Below are 15,192 nucleotides of genomic sequence, written 5' to 3' on the forward strand. Positions count from 1 at the left end.
TTTCTTTGATTAAATATTAATGCACATAACACCTTAGTCTCACTAGCTGTGCCAGCTCTGTATGCACAGTGTCTGCAAACAGTACAGCGAGAATCCTAGGAAGCCTCATTAGAATTCAGCTGCTGTTCAGATGGAGTGTCAGTTCACACTCATTTGGACCCTCCTGAGATTTTAATTCAGCAACATTTTGCACCTACTTTGCACTAAACAAACATTTCCCAACAGGAACCCTGCTTACCCCACTCCTCTTGCAAGAATGCTTATTCATTGACAAACACAGGAACCCTGCTTACCCAGCTCCCCTTTATAAGAATGCTTATTCATTGACAAACACAGGAACCCTGCTTACCCCGCTCACCTTGTAAGAATGCTTATTCATAGTCAAACACAGGAACCCTGCTTACCCCACTCCCCTTGTAAGAATGCTTATTCATAGTCAAACACAGGAACCCTGCTTACCTCGCTCCCCTTGTAAGAATGCTTATTCATTGACAAACACAGGAACCCTGCTTACCCCGCTCCCCTTGTAAGAATGCTTATTCATTGACAAACCAGGAACCCTGCTTACCCCGCTCACCTTGTAAGAATGCTTATTCATTGACAAACACAGGAACCCTGCTTACCCCACTCCTCTTGTAAGAATGCTTATTCACTGTCAAACACAGGAACCCGTCTTACCACACTCCTCTTGTAAGAATGCTTATTCATTGTCAAGCATAAGGCTGTATTTCTGGGATTTGTGGCTCACGTAATCTCTGTAAATGGGCCCTTTGCTAAATTAATATAAAGCAGGAGAGATGCTTTGGTGCTTGCTGACTGTAAACATCAGAACTGGCGTCTCTTCAAAGATTCAGGTTAATAAATAAAGCATTAAATCAGGTCGTTGTCCCTCCTGCAGCCCAGGCAGTAAAAGCTATATGGAAAGTGGGCTGCTTGCTCCCCTCTATTTCAGTATAGGTATAACAGCTAGTACAACAGCTAGTTTAGAGCCAGGACAGACACAGATATACACCTCGAATGATGGATACATCAAGTTCTGGCAAGTTCTATACAGGACAGTTTTGAACTAGTTTATATTATTAGTGTCAGGCAAACATTGTGTGTGGGTGGGTTTGGTGCTTCTTTCAAGGTTGTGCATACTGGCACCACCATGCTGTGTGTGCTAAAGACATGACCTCCAAACTGAAAGGTGGCCACACCTACCACTCCACCATTCCATTACTGTATTCTTCAGTATATTATGTGCATTGGTGTATAATTCCATAAGAGGAACTCAACACACATGCCCCTTAGTTTACATTACAGACCAGCAGTGCAGGACAAACAGTCCAACACATGTACCTGAACACTGCAGCAGGCCTTCAACATTGTGAAGGGCCAGGTCAAATAGACAGGGCTTGATCAGGAGTTTAGGACCAGGTCAAATAGACAGGGCACGAGGTTCAATTGAAATGTGTGTGTTCAAGTCCAGATCACAGCCACTAGGAATCCAATGCAGGTACAGATGCTTGACTCACTCACTGCTGTTTCGTTCACATTTGGAATCACTCCGCTGGCCTCGTAAAACAGCTATGAAAAAATGTTTGTCGTTTTCAACCTATCATGTGGACATATGAACTCCTGGAAGCAAGCCCTCTGACATGGCTCTGTTAGAGATCCTCAGTGGAAATATGTTATCTCTACTGCTGTCACCTCTGCTTCCCTTCACAGCTCAATTAGAGCTGAAAGGAGCTTTTATAATTCATGTGTGCATCTAACAATGGAAGAGTGTAGATTGTGTTCAGTTTCCCCAGGCTAAGGGTGCTGGGTTAATGTTCTAATGCAAAAGTGCAACAGATCTTCCTGGTGTTTAATACAAACGAGAGGAGGCCATTCGGCCCATCTTGCTCGTTTGGTTGTTAGTAGCTTATTGATCCCAGAATCTCATCAAGCAGCTTCTTGAAGGATCCCAGGGTGACTGCTTCAAAAACATTGCTGGGGAGTTGGTTCTAGACTCCCACAATTCTCTGTGTAAAAAGGTGCCTCCTATTTTCTGTTTTAAATGTCCCTTTATCTACTCTACATTTGTGCCCCCTGGTCCTTGTTTCTTTTTTCAGGTTGAAAAAGTTCCTTGGGTCGACATTGACAATACCTTTTAGAGTTTTGAATGCTTGAATCAGATCGTTGCGTAGTCTTCTTTGTTCAAAACTGAATAGATTCAATTATTTTAGCCTGTCTGCATATGACATGCCTTTTAAACCCGGAATAATTCTGGTCGCTCTTCTTTGCACTCTTTCTAGAGGAGCAATATCCTTTTTGTGGCAAGGTGACCAGATTAGGGAGTTAACCATGTGCATGCACTTCCTTGAATCCTTACTGCGTTCAGTTTGAGAATTCATCTTTTATGCGGGACTTTGACAAAAGCTTTCTGGAAATCTAAATAAACTATGTCATATGCTTTGCAATTAACCATTGTTGATGTTGCATCCTCAAAAAAATCAAGCAGGTTAGTTAGACAAAATCTCCCTTTCCTAAAACCATGCTGACTGTCTCCCAGGATATTGTTACCATATAGGTAATTTTCCATTTTGGATCTTATTATAGTTTCAATAAGTTTACATATAATAGAAGTCAGGCTTATTGATCTGTTTTGTCTCCCATTTTGTGGATTGGTATTACGTTTCCAATTCTCCAGTCTGTCGGTACAACCCCTGTCTCAAGAGACTGCTGCATGATCTTGGTTGGCGGTTTGTAAATAAATTCTGTCATTTCTTTGAGTACTACTGGGAGGATCTCATCCGGCCCAGGGGATTTGTTTATTTTAAGAGCTCCTATTCCCTTTAACACTTCTGCCTCGGTTACGCTAAAGTCATTTAAAACTGGATAGGAACAGGTCGACATGTGGGGCATGTTGTCCGTATCCTCCTTTGTAAAAACTTGTGAAAAGTAATCATTTAATATATTTGCTATTTTTTTCTCTTCATCTATGATTTTGCTATTTGTATCTCTTCAAACGCATTGGGATGCCTTGGCATTAAAGACACTACACAAAATTAATTTGATTGATTGATTGATCTCTTAGACATTTTACCTCCTCCTTGAATGTTCTATTGCTGTTATAATATTGGAAAAACTTTTTGGAATTGGTTTTATCCCCCTTAGCAATGTTCACTTCTATTTCACTCGTGGCCTTTCTAACTACCTTTTTGAGTTGTGTTTGCAGTCCTAAGTATTCTTTCTGTGTTCTTGGCCCCTTTTAAACTCTCTGTAAAGTGCCTCTGAATATTTTTTTTCAATTGATCTTTTAAACTATTTTGACCATTTTGTTTTAGATTTTGATTTGTCTACTTTTGGTATGTATAAGACTATTTTTGATGCATAGCGCTACCCCTCCAACTTTTCTGTCCTGCATATCTTTTCCTATATAGTATCCTAATACGTCTCCATCACTCTCGGATAACCAAGTTTCTGTAACACCTACCACATCGTAGTTACTTGTTAGTGCAGTAGCTTCAAGTTCTAGAATTTTGTTTCTGAGACTTCCAGCATTTAGGTAAATACATTTATTGGCTGTCTTACCTGAGTCATTGCCCTAGTTTTGATGTAGTCTCCCTTCTGTTTTGTTGTTGATTTCTCCCCCCTTTCCTTTCTAGTTTCAATGCTTCTGAACCTCCTCAAGGATCCTTTCTCCGACTAGACTGGTTCCCTTTTTATTTTAGTGCAGTCCGTCCCAACTATATAGATAGTCCTTATAGAATGTGGGCCAATGTTCAAGGAAGGTGAAGCCTTCCTGCGTGCACCACGATTTCAGCCATGCATTTAGATTATTTAATTACAGCTGTCCATATCGTCCTTTGCCGGGTGCCGGCTGTATCCCAGAAAATACCCCAGTTTTGGTCTTGTCTTTTGACACTAAGCTGTCCCCCTCCTACTGCTAACCAGGGTAATGAGCAGGAGAAGTTCCCTGCCCACCAGGTCATCTCATCAGCTTATCAGAGACACTCTCTTCTTTCAAAGGCCACCCTGAAGTACATCTGGAAGAGAAACAAGCCTCCTTCCTTCGAAGGCTCCTTGAGGGTTTACCCCCTGGAGACAGGATGAAAAGGCTAATATAATGATCCCATGTCATGAGTATAAGCTGCAGGCTGTACAGATCAGACATGAAGCCATCTTGCAAGGTAGTCTTGTGGTACGGAGGTTCTAGGCTTGAATCCCATCTCCTTACCAAACTCAACTTTTTTACTGACGCTTTATCTTCCTCTGTATTGCTTCACAATGCTTAAATACGATGCACACCTGTTTGTGCACCAACCACCATTCAGCCCAAGAACTATTCCTGGAACAATGGAGATTAGTGATGCATTTATACTTTTCAACAGAGTACAGTCAAAAGTCAGAGGAAGCCTAATTACAATTCAGGGATATACTTTCAGCAGCTTTCAGTCAGCTTTATGCCGCTGGTAGCCTTGGGGAACATCAACTGCAGCTCCTTCATTTTCCTTCGATTGGACAACTGTCTGGAGATGCTGAGGGAAGACTAGATTCCATTCTGTGCTTAAGTCTGTTTTATCCACATTTGGATAACACTGTATAGTTATGCTTAACAGCTCATATTCAGGTACGCAGAGATAATATCCTGGACACTCAATTGAGCTCTACCTGAGTAACTTGACAGGCATTTACCAGCACACTCCTAAAAACCAGCCACTGTGAAATCATCTTCAAAGTGAACTGTTTCAAACAGCTGTTTACATCCAAAATCAATATCGTACCACTCCCAGTCTTTTTTGCTGTCTAAATGAAGCATTCTTTTTCAACATGAGGAGTGAAATTAGCGTGAAAATGTTTTGTTTAAACTTTGTGACACTTAAACAGAACATAAAAGAAAGTTATCCTCACAAAAAAACCACAGTATCAAAGCTGCTGTATTTTAGAAGCAGTAACTTCACAGTAGTACCTGTAAAATACCCATAATGCAGTATGGAGAGTTTAAGGCTAAGCTGACAGGCTGTCAAAGTTGCCTAGGCCCTAGTGTATGGTGGTCTTCAGGCAGACCCAATGCATCACGAGACACTTCTTTTCAAGGCCTATGAAATGGATTATCTCGCTATGCTGTTGACGCTAAATCACTGGGATTCTTTGGAACTCAACTTGACAGAGTTTCAGATCAATTAGCTGCTGGGAACCGGAGCCCTGATAAGCCGAATGGCCTCCTCTCTCTTGTAAATGTTCTTAAGTTCTAATGATTGCATCGACCAACATACCATCATATGTTCCACTCTCCAGCAGAGCCCCACTATCCTCCAGGGTCCTGAATTCCCCAACACTGATGAAGTTGTAGTCCACTCCCGGGACCTCCCTGTCCCTGGGCTGCCTTGTAGTGCCTGAAGGAATCACAGAACAGCAGAAACAGCATCAGATAGCTAGCAGTGCTCATGGCTTCATCTTTGTGAAACAGCATCAGAACTAACCTGACTTCCAGACAAGGATTTTATTTATTCTTTGTCATGGTTGAGCCTTTTTATAGAGATCCCTCAGAAATACTGCAAAGCAGCAGCTCTGGTCTAGTTAAAAGCAGCAGTGGTCTAAATTAGGTGTCAATTTACAACATAACCTAAATGAAATGAAAGATAATAAAATCTATTTGCAGTCAGTGAATCTTGCAACAGTCAATGCATGTTGTGTTTTATTACCATGAGACTAAATGTATGCAACAGCCTTTACTAAAAGTATTCATTCCATTAACATACCAATGTCTGAGGAAAGCATTCGAGAGATGTCGAGCATGCAGTAGCTTGTTCATTATTCTAGACAACTGTACGAAACCTGTTCTCAAACCAAGTACACTTATTTTTGGGCCACTCTGAGGAGCCATCAATTTGCATTTATATCCAACAGGATTTCTAGAGGCAGCCAAATGTAAATGCAGTTTCTCTGTTTTTGCACAGACTACCTATAAAATGCTTATTATTGAGCATGTATTACTCTTTTAGAAAGAGTCACCTGTCCACAGTATAGAGTTCAGCACTATCCACACCCCTTGAACCAGCAGCACTATCCACACCCCTTGAAACAGCAGACAAGGACTGAACTACAACTGCTAATACAATTTGCACTACTGGCTCACTGGGATTCACCTGCTGTGTCCATTAACATCTACTATTCAACAGGACAGATTGACTGTGCTGCTATTCTTTATTTGTTTAACTAAGAGTCACAGAATTGTCTGTAGAGGCTCTTAAAACGTACTGGGTTATTAATGTAATCAATTGTGACATCAAAACGTTGTTCCTTTTAGAAAATGGAAACCCGCTGATTATATATAATAACAGGTTCCCAATAAAAATCATTCAAAAACAGAAACACTGTATTTTATGGCAGAGGGTGATAAGCAGTCCTTTTAAAATTACAAAACAAAAGCTTCCCTAGCTCCTTGCTATATGACATTGTGCTAACTCCCATTCCTGCTTGTGGATTTGGAGACTGTGATTTGAAGAACAATAAATGAAGAACAGTACGCCCTTGTCAAAAGCAATCAGTGGTTACTGGAGCACAAACACGCAGACTCCACTGCAGCTTCAACAGCAGCTAATAAAGTGAACAAGGAAAGACTGACAGATCAAACAACTTACAGCTCCGTCAACCCCTTCAGCAAAAAGGGGGCAGGAAGAGTGTTACCTTCTTGAAACAGATCCTGGATCACTTACACTTTGTGAATAATTCATTTGAGAAATGTACTGTTTTTAATACGCTAGAGTAACGCACCCTCACTGCTTTGAGGATGGAGTGTAATACAGCACTGTCCCTTTATCAGGCATCTCTTTATACCAGGGAACCAGTTATAATGCTGCTTTGATGTGCTCCCACTTGTCCTATAATGCTAGTCCTTGAGCACTTTCATTCTCTAGAAGACAGAACACAAGTAGCAGGGTCTCACAAACTGCGGCTCTACTAAAGGGGTGGTGCATTCGCGGAACTGGAACAGGCAGGATGATGTAGTGCACTCACAAGGGATGGTCCTCAGGTAGAGATTGTCCCGAATCACCTGCTGAAGCTTGTGGTCCAGGGAGCCTTTCTGAAACTGCAGGCTGAGGTAATGCCGCAGGTCACTGTTCAGGACTTTACCTGCAACACAATAAAATGAGCATTCACTTCATTACTTTAATCTGAGTTACCCTCCTGTACTGTTCTGCTTCTGGCTATTTCGCAAGGTACACATTTCCACACACGTCTGTCCTGTCCTTCAAAGCAAGTTGGAGACAGTGCAGTTTGAGTCACAATGCCAAAACTGAACTGCCTGGAAAAGATAGCGATCCTGCACTCAACTGACATGAACAAGCAAAGTAGGGGGGAAGGTCAATCAATTGCTTTCTTACTGCACTAGTTTGCAAACTGCACTTTTTTCTCAACACATGCATAATGGAAGAGGAACGTATTTCCAAGCTCCTGCTGAAAGAAAAAAGAAAAACACAATCCAGCTCTGTGACTAATCAACGTTTATAAAAATAAATAAAATCTACATAAAAATGCATCTATAGGCTTGAACCCCCCCCCCCCCGAAATGCATAGCCAGTATGCTTGGTGACAGGATGTTTAAATATCGACAGTAGCCAAAGTGTTAATGCAGTTACATGTGCTGAGGGAATGTTGCTTGCTTTTACCGGTTTGAATTATCATCTTAATAAATATCCCCTTTCAAAGTAATATTGAAAGTCACTTAATAATAAGCACTGACTGATGATGCCTGCACTGATTTAAAAGCAAGGAACTCATTACTCAGCAGACAGAAGTGGCAGCCAGAGAGACAGAGAGAGAAGGGGGAGAGAGAGAGAAAAAAAAATGATTACGCTTTATTAAATGAAACACAAATCATTAATGAATCACTGCATTCACAAATCCTGCATTACAAAAATGAAATGCATGGAATGCATAAACACAAACTGAAAACACTAATGTGCTACAGAGTTTATTTTTTAAGATACGGGATGCCTCACCTAACTCCAAGCCTCCATTAAAAATGGAATATGAGTGGGATCCCGAGTGGTGCATCCAGTAAAGGCGCTCCGCGTGGAGTGCAGGATGCGTCCTATAGTCTGGACATCGCCGGTTCAAGTCCAGGCTATTCCTTTGTCAACCGAGGACTCGAGCAGCCAGGGGGCGGCGCTCAATTGGCCGAACGCTGCCCGAGGGAAGGGAGGGTGTCCTCGGCTTAACGCGTACCAGTGACCCCTGTGGTTTGGCCGGGTGCCTGCAGCTGCCTAGGGCTACATTGTTGTCAATAAAAAGAATTGGCGACTACTAAATGTCCAATGTCCAATGAGAACAGGCCCTGCAGCATGCTCCCTGTCCAATGAGAACGGGGCCATGCAGCATGCTGTCTGTCCAATGAGAACAGGACTATGCAGCATGCTGCCTGTCCAATGAGAACGGGGCCATGCAGCATGCTGTCTGTCCAATGAGAACAGGACTATGCAGCATGCTCCCTGTCCAATGAGAACGGGGCCATGCAGCATGCTGTCTGTCCAATGAGAACAGGACCATGCAGCATGTTGTCTGTCCAATGAGAACGGGGCCATGCAGCATGCTGTCTGTCCAATGAGAACGGGGCCATGCAGCATGCTGTCTTTCCAATGAGAACTTTAGTTGATATTTCTTGGTCATGTCTGGGTTTTCCCTCATTATGCAGATAGTCTTCTGAACAAAATGAGAACAGACAAGCCTGGGAAGCCAAACCCTGTTTCTAATTTCATGGCAACTACAAACATGGGAATCCCAAGTGTGAAGTTAACAATGCAGAGCTTCTACTTTTCACTCTGAATACAGAATCCCCACCCAGCCCTTTTTATCTTACAAGCCTTTTTATCTTACATGTCTTTGTGACACTGATGTCAGGTATCATTAGCAAACTCGTCACACAGTTCACCATCCAGAGCCTCTGTCCTACAGACATGACTGAGCTGTTGTATTATTGGCCCATCTTTTTGCAGGGAAGATACAAGGTGAGCCATTGTACCTACATGCTCATCCCCACACTGCAGTATTTCTGCCAGGGCTCAGTGAGCTGTGCACATTGATTCAGCATTCTGCAACTGAACAGTGCCAGTCTTACGCTGAACAAAGCACACACTCTACTAGCTCCCCCTTCCTCCCCCTCTCCCTCTCCCTCCTCCCCTTTTCCCTCCCTCATCCTCTCCCCCCTTCCGCCCCCTATCCCCTACCCTTTTTGCCTCCCTTCTCCTCTGCCCCCTCTCACTCTCCCCCTCCCCCTCTACCATCTACATTCAAGTGTTAGAAATGAGTGAAGCAGAAGCGAGGGTCCTGCAATTCTTTTTCCGCTTCAGTTTTTGTGTTGCACCAATAAATCTAAACACAAAAAAAAAATAAAAAAATAAACAGAATTCTGAATTTTCAAAGCGTAGGCAATGAAATTAAAGAGGCGTGTGTTACAAAGATTCCCGTGGGAGGAAAATAAAAGCTCTACATGGTACATTAACATCTCAGTCAGGAATGCTGAGTTTACACTAAAATCACAGCTGGCTAAACGACAACGTTACTAGCGCTGCAAATCAGCTCCAGTGATGGTGATAACTACACTGTTACTGGGAGAGCTGGGAAAATGTTGAAAGCCGCCTTTGTGTGGCATTTCCCTGAGAAGGGAGCCCTGCAGTACACTAGAGGGCGTGTCACTGCAGAGCCTCCCAGCAGAGCTCTGTTCTGCTGACCACCTATTCTTTACCTTTGTTTACAGTGCCTTGGACCTCATAATTTCTTCTGGAAGATTCTCTGTTGATTAAACCCAAGCAGTTGGTAAGCTGCTATAATATGTGCATGCAAGCATATCTGTACTGGAAAACAGGATTCGATTCAGAAATTCAGCAGGCCGTCCTTCTTGAGCTCGCTGCACAGGGCTTGTTAGGAATGCCCTTTGTCATTTTCTATCCTCTAGTACAGTTCCATTTCCCAAGACTTTCACTGTTAACAAGTTCACTTGACACCCACTTTATGAGCCTCAATTTATTTTCTACTGATTTTACTGTACTTTATAACTGCTCTTATCTGTAATATGATATTGTGTAATGTGATCTTTTGCAACAACTGTAAGTCACCCTGACAAGTGCATCTGCTAATAAATAAATAAATAAATAAATAATATCCTTGTCTCATTAACTATTTGACATGCAGAAGGTTACAACCTGACTTTGTGCAGGTATGTTTTTAAGTTCTTCACACACGTACACACACGCTCTAAGATGACTTTCTTTCATGAATATTGAAATGCACGCTGGACCTTTCAGCAAGTGTCCAAACGGACTGGACCTCAGCTGAGAAGCACACATTGCAGCCCTTCTGACTGGTTTTTTTATGTAGCCTTTGTGAGTTTCTGTAAACCGGAAGCAGAAACGAGTTGCTTCACTACACAGACACAGACATACACACACACACAAACACACACACACACACAGCACACACACACACACACACACACACACCCCCAACACACACACACACACACACACAAAGACACCCCCCCACTCCACACACACACACACACACACACACACACACACACACACACACACACAGACACCCCCCACACACACACACACAAGACACACACACACCCCCCCTCACACACACACACACACACACACACACACCCCCCCCCTCCACACACACACACACCTATTGATATGGGGGGAGGTGTGTGGTTGTGTGTGTCCTGTGGGGTGGGGTGGTGGGAGTTTGGTGTGTGTGTCATGCGGCGTGGGACCACATCCCCCGCCACCCTCCACACACACACACACACCCCCCCCCCCCCCCCACACACACACACACACACCCACTAAACACACACAAAACCCACACACCCACACACACACACACACACACACACTGGGGCACAGCAGGGCCCGGGCTGGAGGTTACCGCCACCTTTACTTAATAAAGGGAGAGAACGCGAATTGCCCTTATTTTGTATTGCACACATCAGACCACCTATTTCTAAATGCATGCAACACTCTAGTTCAGGTGCATCAATAAATGCCAGGCACCCTAGAACCAAATCTTAATTTTCTTAACAGCAGAAAACAGAAGTGACTATTAGTTACCAAAATATTGTTACACTTCATAGTAAGACCCACCTCAAAACTACTGCATGAAGTAGTGTACGCGCGACTGAAACGAAAGATGGAGACTGTGGAAACGCTGATCATAACTACAAGCAGTGATAATGCTTTCCTGTCAGACGCAATTGCCTAGTTCATCATACATGCAAATGTCACTCAGTTTCTCTCGTCTTTAGCAGCTGCCAAACTGTAATTACCTTTTAATCAATATTTCCTCTTACTTGTCAATCTGCATTTCCTCGCTTACTTTTTCTTTTTTTTTTTCTTTTCACAAATCTCCTTTCTAATTAACACACAGTCTTTGTGGCTCCACATCAAAACCTAATTTTCATTTTAATTTAGTGTCAACTTTCATCTCATTGTAGGTTTTTAGACATAAAGCCGGTTGATGTTTCGTCGACACAGGGAACATAAATTGGGGCATGCCTCGATGGCAGAGCACCCAGAAATGTGAAGAAATTTTGATTGAGAAGAGAGAGAGAGAGAGAGAGAGAGAGAGAGAGAGAGAGAGAGAGAGAGAGAGAGAGAGAGAGAGAGAGAGAGAGAGAGAGAGAGAGGGGGGGGGGGGGGGGGGGGGGAGAGGGGGGGAGGGGGGGGGGGGGAGAGAGGGGGGGAGAGAGAGAGGGAGAGAGAGAGAGAGAGAGAGAGAGAGAAGGACAGAGAGAGAGAGAGAGAGAGCGCGAGAGAGAGGGAGGAAGAGCTTTACCTGTGTGTGACATACACACCACCAGCTGAATCCCTTTACTATGATTAAAAAAAACAAAAAAACAGTTTTCATTAATTTCTAAAATTGCACCTTTTCAAACTAAAGGTAAAATTAAAATAAGTGGTGATTTAAATGCAAGAACTGGAAAAGAAACAGATGGAAATGAACACATCTTCACATCCCCTCTGTATCAGAACACAGCCTCCACAGAGAGAAACAGCTTTGACAGAGTTAACAATACAAATGGTAAAGAGCTTTTAGAGCTGGGTAAGACCCTGGGCCTGTACATTGTCAGTAGGAGAACTAAAGGAGACTCACTTGGTAAATGTACATGCAATTCTAAATTAGGAGGCAGTGTGGTGGATTATACAATTACAGGCTTACAAACCCAGAATATCAAGGCCTTTACAGTCAGACCACAATCTGTTTTATCTGACCACTGACAAATAGTCCTCTGCTTAACACCCCCCCAAAAAACAATACCCTTTCACCTACACATGGACCGAGGAGAATAAAGAAATACACAAAACTGCAACAAACCTCTGAGTAATTACAAAAATGATCAATTGTTTTCAAACTAAAAATACTAGAAACAACACTCTGATGGAGTAAACGAGGCAGTATCTGACATAAACGAAATATTCACCAAATTGGCACACATATCTAATCTGAAACTTAAAAAAAAAATCAAGAAAAGCTAACAAATAAATAAATAAAAAAACAGCTCCACAGACAAATGGTTTGATATCGAATGCAAGGAGATGAGGGGAAAAAACTACAATCTCTATCAAACCAAAAACACCATCACCCAGAAAACAATGAACTGCGCTTACAATATTTCCACACTCTCAAACAGTTCAAATCCACCCTCCGAAAGAAAGAGGTCAAAGACAAACTGAAGAATCTCAAATTGAAAAAAAAGCCTGTGGTCAAGACTGGATACTTAACGACATGCTACAACACAGCAACCTTGCAATCCAAATCACCTTGGTAAAATTATTCTGCTTAGTACTGCAGACCGGACGTTTTCCTCAAGACTGGAACATAGGCTTTGTAACCCCAATACACATAAAAAGAAACAATCTAGACCCCAACAGTTCCAGAGTATCTGTGCGAGCAGCACCCTGGAAAAGCTGTTCTGCAGCATCTTAAACAGCCGCCTCCTGACGTTCATGCAGGAACACAAGATTCTGAGCAGAAGCAAGGTGGGGTTCCTCCCCTAGCACCCCACTACAGGCCACATACACACCCTGCACACCCTGATCACCAAACACGCACAGAGGAGGCATCTGCATGTTTTGTCGATTTTAAGTAAGCCTTTGATTCCATCTGGTATCCAGAACTGAAATTACTCAAAAGTGGAATTGGATGCCAATTATATGATATCATTAAATCAATGTACACAAGCAACCACTGCAGGGTGAAAATCAACGACATGATAGATAGATTCCCTCACTTAGGGCAGAGCAGTGAGACAGGGCTGCAGTCTCAGCACAACACTTTTTAATTTATACATAAACCAGCTGAGCACAGATCTGGACCAGTCCCCTGACCCCGGACACACAGATCAATTTCCTCCTATACGCTGATGATCTGGTGCTACTGTCACAGCAACAGGCCTCCAACAGAAAGTCACAACACTGGAGCGGCACTGCAAAACCTGGGCCCTGGAAATTAACCCTGCGAAAAATAAAATCCTGCTTTTCCAGAAAAAAACCAAACTGCAGGGAAATAAATTCCAGTTCACTATTAATAAAAATGTAATAGAACACACAACAAAATACAACTACCTGGGTCTAACAATCAGCTCATCAGGGCATCTAAATCTGGCAATAAAAAACCTCACAGAAAAAGCATGCAGAGCATATGTAAGAAATAACCCACGACAGGGTGTGCGGTAAGGCACGAACCCTGGGTGCGTTGTGAGGCACGAGGTCGCAGGCCGTGTGCCTTCAACCACCAAGGAAGTGTGGTAAGAATTGTCTTCCAATAATAAAAGACCCAAAACCGACACTGACAATGTACAGGCTTAGGTTACAGGAAAATAATTCCATCTAGGGTTTATGCAATGTCATAAACTACGAGAGCATCAGGTCGAGTATAAACTGTCACAGAAACCCGAGATGGAATTATTTTCCATTAACTCACTGAAGCACATCTATTTTTTTTTATTTTTTTTTTATAATACATGGATATTAGAATATATAATAAAAAAAAGACAATAAATGGGTGTTAAAGTTCAAATTGCAAGTGAATTTAATGAATAATAATAATGTAATACTAAAGAATCTTAAATCTAAATTTTCATTTTGATAATTCAGGAAAGGTGAATTAAACTGGGTTGAAAACTAACTGCAAAATACAACACATTTTTAAGGAAAAGGTGTTTCAATAGATATGCTTTTTTTTTCTTAGTTGCTGTCGAAGATTATTAGTCTCACTCACTTGTTTGGTGCTCCCCTTGGAAGAGGACGACTGTAAATCTTCACAGAGACAGACTTCTTAGAAGTGCCTAAAAACCACAAATTGTGAGTGTTGTCGAGTGACTGAAAACGAGACCTGGTCTCGGGGTGCACAGGAGTCAAACATGGGTCAAGTATAATCTTCTAGAGGAATATGCCATTTTGACGTCACTACTGTGGTATTACTCCTTTTCTTCGAATGGCTCAGGATGCAAATATAGCCTTCATCCATGTATATATATATATATATATATATATATATATATATATATATATATATATATATATATAACTTTCTTTCGAATATATTATATATATATGGAATATATATATACTATGATGAAAGCTATTTGCTATATAAAATAACTGAATACCACACGGGCTACATTATAAACCCTTGGTTCAGGGAGATGATAAATAAGATTGATGTGACGCAGTTTGGTGAAACGCTCTGTATTCAGCACTCCAGTGATCTTACCCAGCACACACGGCTTCTCAGATTAAGTAACGGATGAATTAAGGGCACCAAGACATCACTTTGATTACTTGTGCGTGACTCAACAGACAATGCAGTTATGTCAGAAATGAATGCAAGATCCCAGAGAAAGTAAAAAGATGCTTTCTATTTTTGGCAACACTTAGAACATGCATTCAGCTCGTTTCTGTTTTACTGAATATAACAAATGAAAGTGAATGTTTCTACAGTGATGAAATATAACTGCGTTGTCCTGTATGGCTCTGCTCAAACACATGAGCTGCATCAGTGGAGAAACTCCAGCTGCACCCCCAGTCACACTTTCAATAACCCATGAAAGTACACTCGTTTTATTCCAGTGCCTGAAACATGAAAGAGAAATGCAATGGCAGCTACTTTCCACATAGAAAGGATTCTGGAAACGTACGTTTCATTAAACCTTTA

At 42.1% G+C, this 15,192-nt stretch overlaps 1 protein-coding gene across 4 annotated transcripts in view; it reads right to left on the minus strand.

Moving 5' to 3' along the window:
* Positions 1–15,192, minus strand: part of LOC121304675 (membrane-associated guanylate kinase, WW and PDZ domain-containing protein 3-like) — a 93,522-nt gene that overhangs the window by 28,231 nt on the left and 50,099 nt on the right. For all 4 annotated transcript variants that reach the window (XM_041235939.1, XM_041235942.1, XM_041235941.1 and 1 more), the window contains exons 2-3: positions 6,988–7,104; positions 5,244–5,363 (exon numbers count right to left, since the gene is read on the minus strand). In XM_041235939.1, the coding sequence (XP_041091873.1) occupies positions 5,244–5,363; positions 6,988–7,104 (237 nt within the window). The remainder of the gene's footprint in view (positions 1–5,243; positions 5,364–6,987; positions 7,105–15,192) is intronic.

The sequence above is a fragment of the Polyodon spathula genome, chromosome 39, assembly GCF_017654505.1.
Source record: "Polyodon spathula isolate WHYD16114869_AA chromosome 39, ASM1765450v1, whole genome shotgun sequence".
Lineage (NCBI taxonomy): Eukaryota > Metazoa > Chordata > Actinopteri > Acipenseriformes > Polyodontidae > Polyodon > Polyodon spathula.